Source organism: Dendrobium catenatum, unplaced genomic scaffold, assembly GCF_001605985.2.
Source record: "Dendrobium catenatum unplaced genomic scaffold, ASM160598v2 fragScaff_scaffold_506, whole genome shotgun sequence".
Classification (NCBI taxonomy): Eukaryota; Viridiplantae; Streptophyta; class Magnoliopsida; order Asparagales; family Orchidaceae; genus Dendrobium; species Dendrobium catenatum.
Window position 1 is genome coordinate 1,007,264 of NW_021318968.1, and position 13,400 is coordinate 1,020,663.

The window sequence follows — 13,400 nt, forward strand, 5'->3', positions numbered from 1 at the left end:
CAAATTTTCAACTCGCCAAAGTTATTCATTACTCGTTCAAAGGAACTCGTCTATCAATCAACAAAGCATTCACTTACCAAGCAGAGAATTTATCCCACAAGATTTGTCAATTAAAGAACTCATTATCATCATAGAATTCATCATGCATTGCCTGACCTTTGAAGAGTTATCAGGCAGCCCAATTTCTTCGCTTTATAGCGAGCTTTATGGAACAACTATACGTTAGCTTCTTTGCATTATTTAATTATAGTCGTTTCTATAACGGTAAAAAAGGAATGCTTTGTAACATTGAAGTTCAGAAAGATTCACCTGGGATGTTGGTACCAAATTACAATAAAGAACAAAGCAAACCAATTGGCAAGATCATCATAAACCAAATTAACATGGAGAAACTCAGACTGGAAACTATTAGTCTTAATGAGAATATCCTCATATCAATTCCAAACTAAGAAATGGTTCATCACTGGACCTGAATCTTATTTCTGCTGTTCATGACAACCTCCATCTCTGTGCATCAAGAAAATTTGAAAAAAGAAAAAAAGAAGAAGAAACTCTTCAGTTTCTCTCAGATTCAAAGGTCTTCCAGAGCTTGACCCATTCCTCCATGGCATCTGCAGCGAGCATAAAGACCTGATCGACGGGTCCCAATCGTTCCCGCACCAAAGTCGCTATCTGAAGCACACAATCCTCGGCGATTATCATTGTTTTTGGCAGCTTCACCGACTGGAAGAAAGGCACAATCTCCTCCATCAGCTTCACCCCTTCCCAATCTCTCTTCAGTGATTCCCATGCATTTCCTGAAGCATTCCTCCACACATAGGGTAGCCCTGTCTTCACTCCAAATTTCAGATGATCACAAACCACCTTGGCACACAACCCAGACCATATGTCCTCCAGTGCTTCCCACCTCTGCTTCCCTGCCGTTTTCAAATGCAAAGCCGGTAGCAACGCAGGCCCTACCACTTCTCGTCTGAATCCAAAATTGATCCCACTCACAGGCATCATCGCTCGTAAAGGCACAGTGATCACCGCATCGACGTATCGCGAATTCCTCTCGTGAGGCTTTACGGCCTGAGTAGGAGCATCATAGTCAGCAAAATTAAGCCAAAGACCAGAAGATATTACGCACTCGACGCCACATCGCAGGCTGAATGGGTATCCGCGGACAAAATCTGAACCCTTTTGGAATGGATCATAAAGTGTGTTGAAGTAGAATGGGGTAGCTGGTGTCTTGAGGTTTGTCATGTGCTGCTCTATAGCATTAATCAGATTGCCTCTAACATCTTTTACTGGAAGGCAATCATCATCAATTGATATGATGTATTTCTTGGTGGAAATAAGGTAACCGAAATAACGACATGAATGGCCTGAAAAGTTAATGGGACTGGAACCGATGATCTTCTCCATGTCAGATTTGGTGTACAGTTGGTGATCAAAGCCAGTAGGAATCTCAAGGTCAGCTTCCAAGTCTGGGTCTTTGATGATAATAAGGTGAAATCTGGAAAAGATGGGTCGCCATCCCTCCAAAAATGTGGTAATATCTGGCTTAAGAGCAGCAATAACAATGTCCACCTCGTTGTCGCAAATCTCAAAAAACATTTTGTTGCTTGAAGCTAACGATTAGTATGATCTGTAAAAAAGAAAGATATCGGTTTTCCTAGAATTTTTCGGAGCACCCTGGAAAGAACAAATAACAAGGTAAGCTCATGTTTTCTAGTTTTTATATGTTATGTGGATGGTCAGTTGCAAGCCTCATACTGGTAGGAAGGACGGGGATTAGTATCTGCTTGATATTGAGCGACTCCACAAAAGAGACGATTTCCTCATTACCAGTTGACATAAACAACTTGAGGACCCTCTCTGTTAGTTTTCCTGCACTCAAGGTTTTCTGCGGCAAGCCAAAAGTATTTTGTTATCAGTACAGGAGCTTTCATTTCTCAAGGCTGCAGAAGTGCAGAGACAACTATATGCAACCTACAGGTATTGATGCAGGATGTCCGAGAGTTTGAGGTTTTTTAAATAATAACATAAGATGCAATAATCATAAATAATGCACACTGAATCAAAATTTGAAGTTTAAAACCATCAAGTTAAAAAAGTTTCTCTTTTGATGAAAAAGAAAAAAACACATAAATTTACCCTAAATGATTCAACTTCAATAAAATCACACGCAGATAAAAAATCACACTGCAAAAATCAAGATTGTACAAGTTTTGACCAAAAGCAATTACACAAGATGACTTGGAACTAAAATCTAAACTAGAAGATATAAAATAAAAGAAATAATCAAAGTACCAATCCAAGAAATGCCAGTACAAAGATTTGACTTACCCTAGAAGGTCATGATCATGAGAAGACGGCGACAGTAAACATAAGTACCATTCGGATAAAGTAAATGATAGGATGAAGCACAGCACAAAGCTAACAGGTGGAAGCTTCACATACCCACAAAAAGTCCCATAGAAGCCCATCAAACAATAAGCAACTAAACTCCAGAAGTAAATCCACAAAGAACTTGAATCCAAACGAACATAACAAGAAACATTAGCAAAAAAAACAGAGAACCAATAGCACCAAACCGAGCTGGGCCAATCCAGGGATTAGAGAACACAATGCGTTCTCATGAAGGATCACCTTAATAATCTTATAAGAATATTTATAACAAAATAAACTAAAATAAAATCATAAACCTATGAAATAAAACAACTCAAGTAAAAATTCTGTTTGCAATATCAATTTGCTCATCTCAACATTCACATCCTTCTTTTCCGACAAATATAAATATTGATATTTGCACAAAGCATATTGAGAACACTGGGAACTTAATTTTCAGCACTACACATATATTTGCAATTAAGAAAGGTTAGTTTCTGCGTTAGTTTTTTGTTGTTTTATCAAGCTGGGCACTCTTCCTTACTGGAAAAACTAAAATAAGAGCAATATAAATTATAAGTTTATCATTATAAAGTATTTAATAACACATGGTTCGCAATGCTGTAGCGGATACGTCACTGCATCACACCGCAGAACAATTGAATATTCAGATAGAAGAACGCCGAAAACTTTGGAGGCAAATGAAGGATCAAGTTTTAATTACAATGCTGGGATTTAAGCTTAAGGAAATTCTTTTAATAGAGATTCAGAGAATAACAATTATGTTGAATTATCCAAAGGGACAAATATGACTTCAATATAATGCACAAAGACATTATAAGACTGTCATGAGATTCCATTGCATTTTTTAGCCATCCTAATTTTGTTGATCTTATGAGCTCCTTCGACTCATATGTGACTCGCCCTTGATTTGATAATTATAGACTTTGTATGGTGTATCATTTAATGTAATTTATTTAATATTCATATATTAGTTACTCATACATTAGCAAGCAACTTGGACATGATGTAGTAAGCCAAAACAGCTTACACCTTTGCTTACTTGGGAAAGAATTCAAAAGGAGAAAATTATAACTAAAGTGTTAAGTGTTGCACCATTTTAAATAATGTTTAAGAAGACATTTATATAGCATGCCAAAGAGTGATGCACACAAAAATAATTAACCGAAATATTTCATAAATGCTTTAACTATACACAAAAAATAACAACTTAAATATGTGACAGGTGATAGAGATGATCAATGATAGATGATAGATATAATAGACAAGAGATGTGACTGATGATAGATGACAAACAAATGATAGCGATGACAAATGACAGATCATAAATATAACTGATTACAGGTGATACATAAGTCTGATGGCATATGATATTTGATGATTGATTTGTTGATGATATTGATTGAGTGATTGATGATATTGACTGCCTAATTGAAGGATATAGGATATGAATGATTTATGTATACAATAAGACTGATAAGATTGATACAAAGGCATATGATATGATATATATATATCATACTATTCATATTGAATGTTACATTGCTTAGAAAACGAATGATTACATGCATTTATTTTTTTTTGGTGCATTGATTCAAGTTATATTGATTCAAGTTATAGTTATTGGTTGCTTGCTAGGCTATGTGCTCATTATGTATTTATTTAGGTTATGTGCTCATTATATGCTTTTTATATGTTTTTAGATAAGGGTAAGGAACCTGTACAATGAGATTGATCCGGACAGAAAGCTAGACTTTCTTTCTGTATTTGTTGGTTTTCTTTTTTTATAATCATGATATATTGTGTTAGTGATGGATGACTTTGGCTACATCACGATAACTTTATATGTTTTTTAGTCTCTGATTAAGGTGTAATTATTGGATGAATAGAAATGAATTTATATTTTTTGTTGTTTTTATTGTATTTATGAAATTAGCAAGTTCTGGTTGATATTTAGATGACAAAATGATGCAATTCTTTCAAGTTTACACTTGGGGCATGACATATGGTCCTTTTGGGTACTCCTTAATGTCCTCTTATACTCTTCCATGATATGTTCTATCTTGGAAGCTTTTACATTGCACAAGAGCCATTATCTTGATGAGGACATCCACCGTACATTTCGACATTGGCGGGATCGTAGATTGACGGCTACGATTCATAGTTTTTATTTGTGTTTTAGTGTTTTTTTTATTTATTTTTCAGTTTTCTATTTGTACCCCTATGAGAGATTTGTGTCATGTTGTAGACTGAGGGCATTTGTGTCTTTTATATTTTGTGCTTTGGAGGCCTATATATGAAGACCTAGTCTTTGTATTATTTTCTAATGATGCTTATGAATGAAAATTTCCCCTTTCTTAAATGATCTCTTGGTCAGTTCGTGAGAAGAGCAACCCTAAGTGGGTGATTGCAACACTCGTCAATCTTGGTGGATTCCAAGGTTCGCAGTTCCTCGGTTCTTCCCTCCCCCTCCATCCCCACCCCCTTGTCTTGCTCATCTCGCCAGCATCACCATCTTCACCCTCTTCTACTCTCCAAAACAGTCCATACCCAACCCACCACCCCTTCCCTTGGCCGCCCAAGTCGCCGGCCACCAGTCCAGCCGCCAGCCGGCCCTCCCCTCTCCCCCTCTTCATGCTTAACCCGCTGGCCCGTAATCCTCAACCCACCAAATTTGAATTTCGAATTTTGTCATAATTACTTCCCTAAATTACCTCCATGCTATTTAGGAAAGAATCATTGTTGGCAATCAATCTATTTTGAATTTTAAAACTCCTTCCTAGAGAGTTAAACCCCATTTGGAAGCTATTTCAATTTAAATCAAATCTGAAATTAAAATCAGATTTGATTGAAATCACATTAATTTCCTTGGGGCCCACATACTAAACACAAACTCCCTCTCTACATGGCCGGCCCCTCTCTCCCTCATGATTTCTCTCTCCAATCCAATTCAAATTCCAATTAATGCTCCCTTAATCCCCTCCTAAAACTGCCGGCTCCCTAACTCTAATTTGGGGATTTTGAATTCGCATTAATTCTCCCTCCCTCCAACTCAAAATCTAAAATTAAAAATCAGATTTTCTTTTCTTCCCAAAATATTTTCTCCACCTCACCAATCTTCATTAATTGGTATCTCATTAAGGATCCAATTAATTAAGATCCCAAACCTACTTCCCTCCTAATCCTCCCAATTGCAAATTTCAAATTTTGAAATTCCCTAACACACAATTAAACAAAATATGAGAGAAATTTCAGAATTTTGTCCTTTCTCTCCCAACATCTACTGCCCCTAGGGGTGTCAATTCGGATCAACGGGTCGGGTCGAACCCGAATTGACCCGGCTCTAAACGGGTCAACCAGAACCCGACCCGTTTTTGTAAACGAGTCGTCTTTTTCAACCCGGACCCGACCCGCACGGGTTGCCGGGTTGACACGACCCGACCCGGAAATAAATCTCAAACGCTGGTTTCCGATCGCTACTACCGGCAATGCTGTGGCAGCAGCGGCAGTGGCAGCAGTGCAGCACGCGACGCCGAGCAGCCCGAGCCAGACAGCCAGCGAACCAGCGACGCGACTCGACAGCGTGATGCTTCGGGTTCGCCGGTTCCGCCGTTGGGGACGCGCACCGCGAGACTTCGGGTTCGGCCGTTCGGGAGGCACGTGATTGGCCGCTTTGGAGTTCGGAACTGACGCGACTTGACAGCTGATGCTTGGGGCAGGGCGGGCAGCAGATCCGGGCATAGAAATTTCGGGTCAATTTTGGGCTGCCGAGTCAACCCGAACCCGACCCCGACCCGTTTCACAAACGGGTCGACCCGAACCCGGATTTTTTCGGGTGGGGTCTAGGTCGGGTTTTGGGTCATGTCAAAAATTGACACCCCTAACTGCCCCTTCTTCCCCTCCTAACCTATCAAATCCCCCCAGCAGCCTTCCCAATTCCCCTTCCCAAACCTATCCCACCTCCAGCCGCCCTCCCCAAGCATTATCCCACGATTTCTCCATGTTCTCATGAGATTTTCGATGCCAGTTTTGGTTTCCAACAGAAGGATCCTGCAGTTCTTTACCTCGGAAGTCGGAAGTCCCTCTGCTAGGGTGCAAAGCACCCATAACCACATAGAAGGTGTCCAAGTTGTGTCCCAACAGTACGGGTTGCTGTCCAGGAAAAATCTGCACCTGTTTCTTTCTGTCCAGCCTATCGGAAGGTCTTCAAACGTTGCCCGGACATTTCAGATTGCTGACCGCGACTTCAAGAAGGTTCTTGGATGCCGCCTACTTCTTTCCAAGCCCTCCAACAGCCACCGGAACTTCGTATCTTCCAATTATTTGGGAGCCGGCTCTCCAACTCCGGACGATCACCCGCCTCTCCAACTCCGGCCAACTCTCCATTGATTACAACCGCCGACATCCTCTATCTTTCAGTGGCATCACTGAGCTTGCTAACCTTCGTCCCCCGCTAACCCTACTTCCAAAGAGCGATCAAGATGGAAACTCTAAGGTGAAAGTTCTAATTGTTAAGTTGCGGATTATCTTTAGCTACATGTTTGTTTTACTATTTTATTATTATTATTTCAGATTGTTCCATTAATTTAACATTTAACTGCATGCTTGAAACAAGTCAATAACCACGACAACTAAAAGTCATTAACTTAGTAAAACATTAATCCTATAATTTCATTGCTAAAATAAATTTCTTAATAAAATCCTGCAATTCCGTTGATTGTTTCACATCATATCTACTTGACCAAGTTAACAAAAAGCATTTTAGTTTAGTTCATCTTCCTTCTAGTCCTTCTTGGCATGATGTGGACGGTTTTCCTTCAACTAGATTTTCAGTAATATCACCTTTGGCTAGGTTTAGGTTTCTATCCTAGTTTTCACAATGATGAGTTCCTCATAACCTACAAGCAAGGATCTACATTTAGATACCAAATGATACGGGTTCAAAATAATGGTAGCTGGTGAATTTTCTCTCAAACCTAAGATACCCATGAATGAATGTATTTGATAGACAACAAAGTATTCTATATAAGTGGTTGAATTTTCTATAGTTTGTGATTCAAGAATCCGAGTTAATTAGAATATTTTAGGAAGCCTTCGTAACTGGTGCTTTATTACCCAATTTAATTTTAACTTACAAGAGTGAATGTGCCACTACTCTTTAAGAAAATAATAAGTTGATAACTAAGGCTCTAACTCTTATGAGTTTAACCCAAAAACCCAAACATTGGGCTTTTGACGGAACGGAATACAGATCAAGCATAATAACATTATTCCCATTACATCCATATCTACGTAACTTAAGGTTATATTTACAAGCTCTCAAATTGAGACTTAGAGTGACGGTAGAAGTCCTTAAGTGAATCTTGATCACATATAGAGAATTTCTCTAAGGAACAATTATATAAGAAGAAAGATTTAAATAATTAGACCTAGGGTTTCACCAAAGATTGTTTGTATCTTGCTCCAATCTCCTTGAATTGAAGAAGATGGTTTTTATTTTTATTTTTCTCTTAAATTAAGCATAAACAAGTTTTAACTTTTGATTTATGGAAGTTGAAGTAAATGATGATGACGCTGGACTTGTTAGTGTGAAATGATTATCTTATATAGTCACATGATTCGGAAGAGCCTTCTTTAATGAAGTCAAAAAGGGGGAGCATTAGTTTTGGAATAATGAAATATATGCTGCCTCTATAATGTTAAGCTTAGACTGTTTATAATCTGTTGTAGGAGGCTATCAAAGGATATGGATTGTTAATTGATTATAAAGTTGAGGTCCAACCTAATGCGAATCCAGGAGGATCTTCCCAACATTGGGCAACCAGATGACCAAAATACAGTAATGCACCAAGATAGCGCACCAAATACAAATAGGGCTATCTACAAGATGTTCAAGAAATCTCACCAACATGACTAAATCAAGTTCGCATGTGGAATGGCTGGGTTTAGCATGTATGCAGTACAAGAGAGCAAAAGGAGTTACAAGGGAGCATACTAGAGGCGACAAATCAAAAAATAAACAAGCCTATCATCTGTACTTCCCTTCACTACTTTTGTCTCTCCTATACCGCATGTGGTCAACCCTTGGAGGATAAGACGGTGGGGAAAGGGAAGGGGATAAGGGTAGATGCTCATATTTTATTATTTTTCAATTTTCATTTATTGTAATTAGAATTTTCTACTTATTGATAGGAATTTTTACTTTTGGAATTTGAATTTCCAAATTTTATGACGTGTAGACCCTTATTTTTATATTCATTTTCACAACATATTAAATGAATAAACAATAATTCTTTCAAAAACTATCCCCTTAACTGCATACTCTTTTTCCTCAATTTCTCTCTACTTGTGAGCTCAAAAAGGTACAAAAGTAAAAAAAATTCCTATCTTTAAAAAAAAAAAAAACTGATCTGTGCTGAATATTAAGGCCTATAAATTAAACTGCTCGGTGCTCATTTAGTTCATGCCAAATAAACTGCATTCTCCCTCTTAAGCCAAATTTAAAATGCCACTCCATCTTTCCTTTCCAATCCACATACACCCTCATTTTGATCAAACAATTGGTTCATTACCCCCATCATCTCTACAACATTAACCCTCTTGTAATTATTCAATTAATATTTTTGATAAAGAATCCTTTTTATTGAATAAGCCAAGCAAGTCTCCAGCTTTTTCTTTATTATACGCACAGTAAAGCTATCAAAATAGCAAAGAACCTAATTTTTATTAAGGGAGAAAAACTTAAATGTACTGGAAATCATAGTACTCCCTCCCACTGTAGTCTCTCCACTAATAACTACATACATACCCATTGAATCTGAAAATTTTGAAGATATATAAGATGATGAACCACTTCCAAATTATGACCTAGGGCTTGATGATAAGTACTGAATTGCAGGCTCCTTCCTTGATTGCACCTACAATGGCCATTTAGTTGGACTAGCGGGCACACACGCAGGATTGAAAACAGGTTCCCCAAATAGCAAAAGAGCAATCTTCAATCATCTAGCCACCGATATTTATCCAATGATCATTCTGGCTCCAAAAAATGGTGATGGAATATCAAGAACAAAGGCTAAACTCAAAAACTCTGCATTAAAAACGATCAATCGTACTCCAATCTACCTCTATTAAAAAGATTATGATGATGATAGAGATTAGCTACTTTGGCTTCCCCTTTTCTTTATTGCACAACTTTTTTCAAGCTTACAAGCATTCCCTTATGGTAAAGAACTTTTATATTACCAAGAATCACATTGCCTCAAAATGTGAAACTATTATTTAGTGTCATATCCATACTAACTGGTGAAAAAAGTAATCGATCTTGTATTAGACAACATTGAAACCGCTGAATTTGCTATTATTGCTAATATAGGTGTCTGCTTGAACGTATCATTGCAGCATAAGTTGGAAAAAGAAAGCTTTTTGCTGCATTTAGAAGTGAAAATTGGATTATTCCAAGGAAAAACAATAAAGATAATGTGATTTGCAGAAAATTAAAGTATTTATATCAAATTGAACAACCAATTCATCTTCACAAAGCATTGAGCGGATTGACCAATTTTGAATATATTGAGGACCACTTGAAATACAAAGAACACTTTAAAACGACATATTAGTGAGTAAATATCTCGTGATTTAAATTTAAAATAGAATAATTCACAAAATTACACTCATTCTCTAAAGAATCTTAGTTCAATAAAGTCTACTCTTTCAAACAGCCACCAACCTGTCATTCAATATTATAATTTACCTGTTAGACTTACCAAACTTCAAACAAACTTTCTTCCATTTGTAGGCCATGGAACCAAATGAGACATGAACTACAGATCATTTTCTTAAGAATGTTTTCTTTAATAGACCAATCAATCGCTATGAACAATCTCCCATCGTGATGAATACAACACACATGAAAATGACAGTCAAATATAACTGCAGGCTAAAATGGTTGAGACTCGCCTACTGGTCCACATGCACGCTTACATGCCATTTTGAATCTTTTAAAGCAGGGTTAAAAATGGAGATGATAGTTCTTTTTTCCAAAAAAAAACAATCTATCTCGCATCAATCATATTAACTAACATAGCTAACATAATCCGGGTAATACTTCAAAAATGAGAAAAGGATGGTATGATATAAATAAAGAGAGAAGAAAAAATATATGAAGACAAAAAAATATGATTGACTGGGAAAAGCTCGATTGACTTACTGGTTCATCGCAAAAAAACAAAAGGCAATCCTGTGGAGAGGCACAATAAAGAGCACAGATATGAAATAAATTTCACGTTATCCATACAAGAACCAATGCAGCCAACAGTTTTTGACAAAAAAAAACCCTAGACTTACTATTTTCTACTTGCACATCACAGTTTTAATCATAATTCGAGGAATAGGGATGGAGAAATCATTTGCCTTCGGGATATACCGAGCAAAAATACGCGGATCAATCATATCACATATACTCCGATTCCAGGCTTAACAAAGCAGGGCCATTGAAGCCCGGTTTCATACATAGGAGGGGAAACGGCGCCAATCCCAGCGAAAGATGGGTGATCTTAGCTATCACTAATAGGAGATGCAGAAGAGAGGAGAAGAGGGAGAATCGTTAACGATTACCAGGAAGAGCTCGACAAGGATGAAATCGGGAACAGCAGAAAGATCTTTGATGTGGGCGATGTGGAGCAGAGCTGAGTCAATGGTGAGAGAAAGCAGCGTGGGGGGTTTCATCCACTGGCTATACAGTACAGATCCCAGCGCAAATGCGGATCCACAACGGCTCCCCCCTCTCTCGCTCTCTCTCTCGCCTCAGGTGCGGAGAGGCTGCGAAGTTCTCTTGCAAAAATATATTTTTTTGGGTTAAACTGGACAAACTTCATGCATTCATTTATGAAAAAGAAAAAAAAAAAATTGTTAGTAGACGTGTTTTTATGATTTTATATTTATATCTGAAAAATATCAGATAATTAATTAAAATAAAATTATATATAATAAAAAACTATTATCTTAAAATAAAAATATTTAAGAGTCAATAATTATTGTTAAAAACTTTGACTTTATAATGCCTAAAATTAAATAAATATGTCCATTATTTTATTTAGTAAAGGAATATATATGAAAGTTTCTTTCACATTAAATTAACCCCATTTTATGTATGTGAACTATTTATTAGAACATATCACAGGAAAAAATAGTTTGAACGTGGATTAAAATTATGTGTATAACCAGTTCAGTAGACTTTTGTCTTCCCCCATCACATATATCGATGTTTATTAAAAATATTAAATTGCAATTTAATTAGAAACACAATAACTTGTTAAGAATGAATAAAATACTAGCATAATATGATTTTCTAGGGTTTCAATTTACTTATATCTAAAGTTATTACTTATACTTGTAGAGCCACTTTCAAAGAAATTTTAGATATATCATAAAATATTTATTATTGAGTTCCATTTGGACTTAACCTTCACATTCCATCTGGGTTCATACAGAAATTTAAATTTTATTAACATTCAATTCAGAATATTCCTTACACCTGATTCATTAAACTATCATATTACATAATGCATGATTATAACGAATATGTCCTGATGTCTGCTTATAACTCTACTTTCACTTATACATTCAATTAACCTCTCATACCTACATATAGTAAGTGGGGTCAAAATCAAAACAAAATAATACAATATAACCTCCCACATATGCTTTTCAACAAGTGTGCTAGAATCCCTCCCACATCCACATAAGACAAATGGAGCAAGAACATAATATATAAAGCACTTATAGCATAACACATAGTGCACTTTCAATATATCATAACTTCTCTAGTGCCATGCTATGGGTAGTACAAATATAAATGTAATAGTAATTAATTTTGATTCTAATGATATACTTGAATGATATATGAATTGCCAAAATTATCACTAAAAAATTACATTGCCTATATAATATTATACACACTAAACTTTCCTCATTCAAATTCTAACTTCAAAGGAGTATTCATATGGAAATTTTAAGGCTTGTATTTAATTGTTATAATTGTTAGAAAAGCTTCAATCAAATTATATACTCAGGAATTTAAGTAGGAAAAATCAATCAGAGGAAAATTAAGTTCTTATTGTTAAAATACTTGGAATAAGGTGTACAACAACATACCAAAAGTTATGTGGTGAAAATATCATAAAATTTGAGGAAAAAAAAATATTTTTATCTATATCTTTTTATAAAACTACTAGAATTAAAATCAAAGATAAGAGTTTAGAGGTTCACCTTGTGCTATATGATCTTTTGAATAGGCTCGATGGATAATTTCAACTTCTTTGCCTCTAAAACCTCTATTTCTCTTTCTATCTCCTCTCTCTTCTCCTCATCTTTTCTCCAAAAAATGGTGGGGTGAAATAGTTTTTAGAAAATGGTTTATGATATTTTAATAATTAAAAATCATTAATTTGGTCTAGCATCACGACGCTAGTATATGCTTTGCGCCATTGTTGTCACAAGCGACCCCAATAGGATATGTTTTATTATGTTGAGCTGTGACAAATAAATACTGATATCTATTTTTAAAAATGTTTCATATTATCTTCTACTATATATTTTAAATAAAAAATAACTAACAAAGCTACTAAAACATTCAGAATACTGAAAATAAACTCATTTATAAAATCTCTTTCATTTCATCAATATATATATATATATATACTCAGTAGACCACAATCATTGATCAAAATTTTCAGATTATTTATTTTATTGAACATTTTTAGAATATTTAAAAGCAACTAAATAAATTATTATGCTTAGCAAAATAATAAGAGTATAACAGTTATCCAAAGATTCAAATAATAATACTTAGCAGTTAAATAAATTGAAAGTCATATTACAGAATAGTTCATATATATCACAAATTTCTCCAATTCCAAAAAAAATCTCACAAGATCCTGGCCCCTTGTGAGTCCCAATAAAATTTTCTCATCTTTCAGACATAATATTAAAAGATTTTGGCTCAT

General features: G+C 35.9%; 1 protein-coding gene across 2 annotated transcripts; it reads right to left on the reverse strand.

Annotated features, from left to right (window-relative positions):
• Positions 1–315: 315 nt before the first annotated feature.
• On the reverse strand, positions 316–11,253 carry LOC110107741 (probable inactive UDP-arabinopyranose mutase 2). 2 transcript variants are annotated; one of them, XM_020838104.2, is made up of 3 exons: positions 11,011–11,253; positions 1,759–1,888; positions 316–1,613 (listed from the first exon to the last, which is right to left on the reverse strand). In XM_020838104.2, the coding sequence occupies exons 1-3, from the start codon at positions 11,119–11,121 to the stop codon at positions 556–558; spliced, it is 1,299 nt and encodes a 432-aa protein (XP_020693763.1). In that variant the 5' UTR covers positions 11,122–11,253; the 3' UTR covers positions 316–555. The 2 variants fall into 2 exon arrangements, with proteins under 2 accessions (XP_020693763.1, XP_028550430.1); XM_028694597.1 differs by lacking the exon at positions 11,011–11,253 and having other exon boundaries at positions 316–1,677.
• Between the last annotated feature and the right edge of the window lie 2,147 nt (positions 11,254–13,400).